Source organism: Centruroides vittatus, unplaced genomic scaffold, assembly GCF_030686945.1.
Source record: "Centruroides vittatus isolate TY-2023 unplaced genomic scaffold, ASM3068694v2 contig_2771, whole genome shotgun sequence".
Taxonomy (NCBI): domain Eukaryota; kingdom Metazoa; phylum Arthropoda; class Arachnida; order Scorpiones; family Buthidae; genus Centruroides; species Centruroides vittatus.
The window spans coordinates 104,305-107,575 of record NW_027121760.1 but is presented as its reverse complement, the minus strand read 5'-3'; the positions used below and the strand labels follow the sequence as shown (position 1 = coordinate 107,575).

General features: G+C 33.6%; 1 protein-coding gene across 1 annotated transcript; it reads right to left on the bottom strand.

Moving 5' to 3' along the window:
* Positions 1–2,066: 2,066 nt before the first annotated feature.
* Positions 2,067–2,786, bottom strand: LOC136972057 (shematrin-like protein 2). Its single transcript, XM_067266600.1, has 2 exons — positions 2,778–2,786; positions 2,067–2,726 (listed from the first exon to the last, which is right to left on the bottom strand). Exons 1-2 carry the CDS (start codon positions 2,784–2,786, stop codon positions 2,067–2,069), a joined length of 669 nt encoding a protein of 222 aa, XP_067122701.1.
* Positions 2,787–3,271: the final 485 nt, after the last annotated feature.

Below are 3,271 nucleotides of genomic sequence, written 5' to 3'. Positions count from 1 at the left end.
CACCGAAAAAAAAAACAATTGTACAGAATCGAACAAAATTTTTTACAAATAAGCCTTAAAATGTCAGCTGTCGAAGTATATGATGAAAATGTGGTTTAAAATAAAATTGACTGGTAAAAATACATCTAATTCCTCTAGTAATAAAAAAACGAAGCTACTTTCCGAACAACCCAATACATTTTACCTAATAACCACACTTTATTTATCGGATATGACGTTTCTTCACTTTTAGTTGCGTAACTTTCACGGTTGTTTTGAGAATTTATTTAAAAAAAATCTTTTGTTATTAATCATAATAAATAAATTGTGTGTGGCGCCATCTTTTATGAGATTTTGTTATTAAAAAATGTTTATATTTTTAATTATTATAAAATAGCAAAAAGCTTAATTTTGAGGGTAGGGTGAGTTTTATAAAAATTTGTAAATTCTAATAATGGGCGAAATATTTATTAAGTCCGACTTCTCTTCAGATGCTATGCATGACCCCTTCTGATTCGCCTCTTGGACCTTTAACACCAAAATTTAATGACATCAATGCTCTTTATACGCAAGGCACCATGGCAAATTTCGTTAATCTTCACTCCATCCTGAGATATTAAACGAAATAGACGTCAACACACACACACACACACACACACACATACGTATCTACTGAACTTTTTTGCCGTTTTTTCGACTTTTTTGGGTTCGGGTGGTCTAAAAACGTGCAGATTTGCAAAAAACTCTGAAGGTCAAATTTCTGTTTTGGTTACTATGCCTTGACTCTGGTCCGGCATAGTACACAGCCACCGGTATTAACCTAGTATATCTCACTTAACCAAAATAATAACTATTCAATAAAACACAATAGTTAGAGTTAAGATACGTGCTTCTAGTATTTTATGTTGGCTATAAATTGTCTATTTGGACTTTCTTTATAACTAGGACCTGTTGTAACCTGTTGTATCGAAGGGATTTTAATGCTACTACTCCCTTTTCTGGGTTTTCTCCGTGTCTATAAATTCTTTTCTTATACATTTTTAGTATTAACATAAAAATATTTTACATTTTTCATTTTACTTTCTCGGCTCCTATACATAACAGAAGGACTCCGTTTTTGTACTCGGGAGGCTTTCAAACGTCGAGAAAGACGAAAAAATGTGGAGGGGGGTTCTGTATGTATGGATTTTTCTGTGTATGGAAAGTACGTTTTTGTTCACTCACCTTAAAGCTTAATATCTCTTGTGCTTTTTGTCAAAAATTTCTAAAATTTTGCAGGGGTTTTGTGTATTATGGGAATCGTTGTCATATAAATTTTGGTGGTTAAAGATCAAGGAGATGGGGAGATAGAAGGTATCCATGTGTAATGTCTCAAGTGTAGTCAGATTTAATAGATTTTTTTCTTTTATAAAACTTGTTTCTACCCTCAAACTTTTGTTCTTTTTTAAAGAAATTACAAATAACTGGACCTAAGTTTGTTTAAACGAAAGGTATAAACTATTCATTTTTATGTTTTTTTTTTTTTTTTTTCCTTTGATATATTTTAACTATATGTTAAAGAATGTTTTGTAGTAAACTCCTGTAGTAAATATCATCTCTCAATCCCTTATCCCGAATTTTTATCTACATATATTAAATCGAATTTACGTCTGTCAGTCTGTTTGTTCGAGTGTCTCGTAAGAACGGTCGAATCCTTCTCAGTCTATAGAATATTTTCAATACAGGAGCAGATTCATGGGGACACTTGAAGTCTGTCGTTTAATAGAACTTACAAATGTTTTTAAATAATCTAAATGTATACATATTTTTTTAAAAAAATGAACATTAATTATCATTTCTGAGTTATGTTACTTATTATAAATGAAAGAGTTGCATTACTTGGTTGATATTTTTGTTTTTATTCATAATAAATAATACAGAAAAAAAACGATTAAAATCCACAAATAACTTCTTTGGAGTTTGACGTTCATCGTAATTTATTGGAATTCCTTTGAACTAAAATTTAAAATAAGAATAAAAATTTTATAAATCAGAGAATTTCAATTTTTCTGGCAAAATAATTTCCAATTAATTTACCTCTTTTTAAATTAGTAATGATATCCGTAACCGGGTGCATTAAAATACATAGCGGTGTGTCCTCCGTGTCCGTAACGTCCGTAATCGCCGACAGCACGACCGTAGCCTCCGTAACCGTAATCTCCAAATTTATCTCTTGCTAAATGGCGATCGAAACCAGCAGCACCGTAACTGCTGGCACCTAATTCACCCAATCGACCGTGACGACCGTAATGATCGGCATAAGCGGCCTTATCTCCGGCGTGATTTCTATATCCGGCTTTTTTATCGTAAGCGTAAGCTCGTTCGTAACCGACTCCCTTGTTACGAGCGTAAGCGTCGACGTCCCTGTAGCGATCGAGAGCACCTCCGTGACCTCCGTAACGATCGTAATCTCTATAACCACCGAAAAGATGACCTCCGTAAGCTCCGTAACCGCGATCTCTGTATCTTCCTAAATCACCGTAACCTGCGTAACCGAATTCGCCGTAACCTTTCTTCATGTAACCGAAATCTCCGAAACCGTGTCCGTAATTTGATGCGTAAACGGGAGTCGGATAAGTTTCGGCATTTTGCAAGGTTTCTCCCTTGTTTTCGGAGGTTTCGGTTTTGGTTTCTTCGGCGAAGACTGCGGCAAGTAAGACGAACAAAATGAAAATTTGCTGAAAAAATAAAACGTAACACCTCTTTAGCTATAAGAATTATTATCAACGATATACCAATGCTTGTTGTTCTACACTCACCTTGTGCATCGTGTTAGATTCTGAAGAACCTGTGCAATTCTGAATTTCCGTTGTGTTTATATACGAAAGGGATTTAAAAGTCATTCATACGTAAACCCAACAGGGTCATTTAATTGAGAACAAGCAAACTGACCCTTCAACTGTCAGGGGTCGTGACAATGAAAGGGAGGAGTAAAAAACTATAGGGTTCGGGGCGTACTAAATTCCGTACTAGCTCTGGGTGTGGTAATTTATGAAATAGTGTTAGATATGACATTCGAGGTAAGTGATGCTATGCACCGAGATGATTATCGCAATATTTAATACTAAAAAAAAAAAAGTTTGATTATTCTCTTCGTTAAATAATTTCTAAATAAGTTTATTCGTGAAAAATAATTAATTTTTAATTTATTTTGCCATTTATTAAAACATAAAACATAATTTTTTTAAAAAATGTGTTAATAGTTTATTTAATCGCCACAAGATGGAGGCACTATATATTAAAAATTGTATTT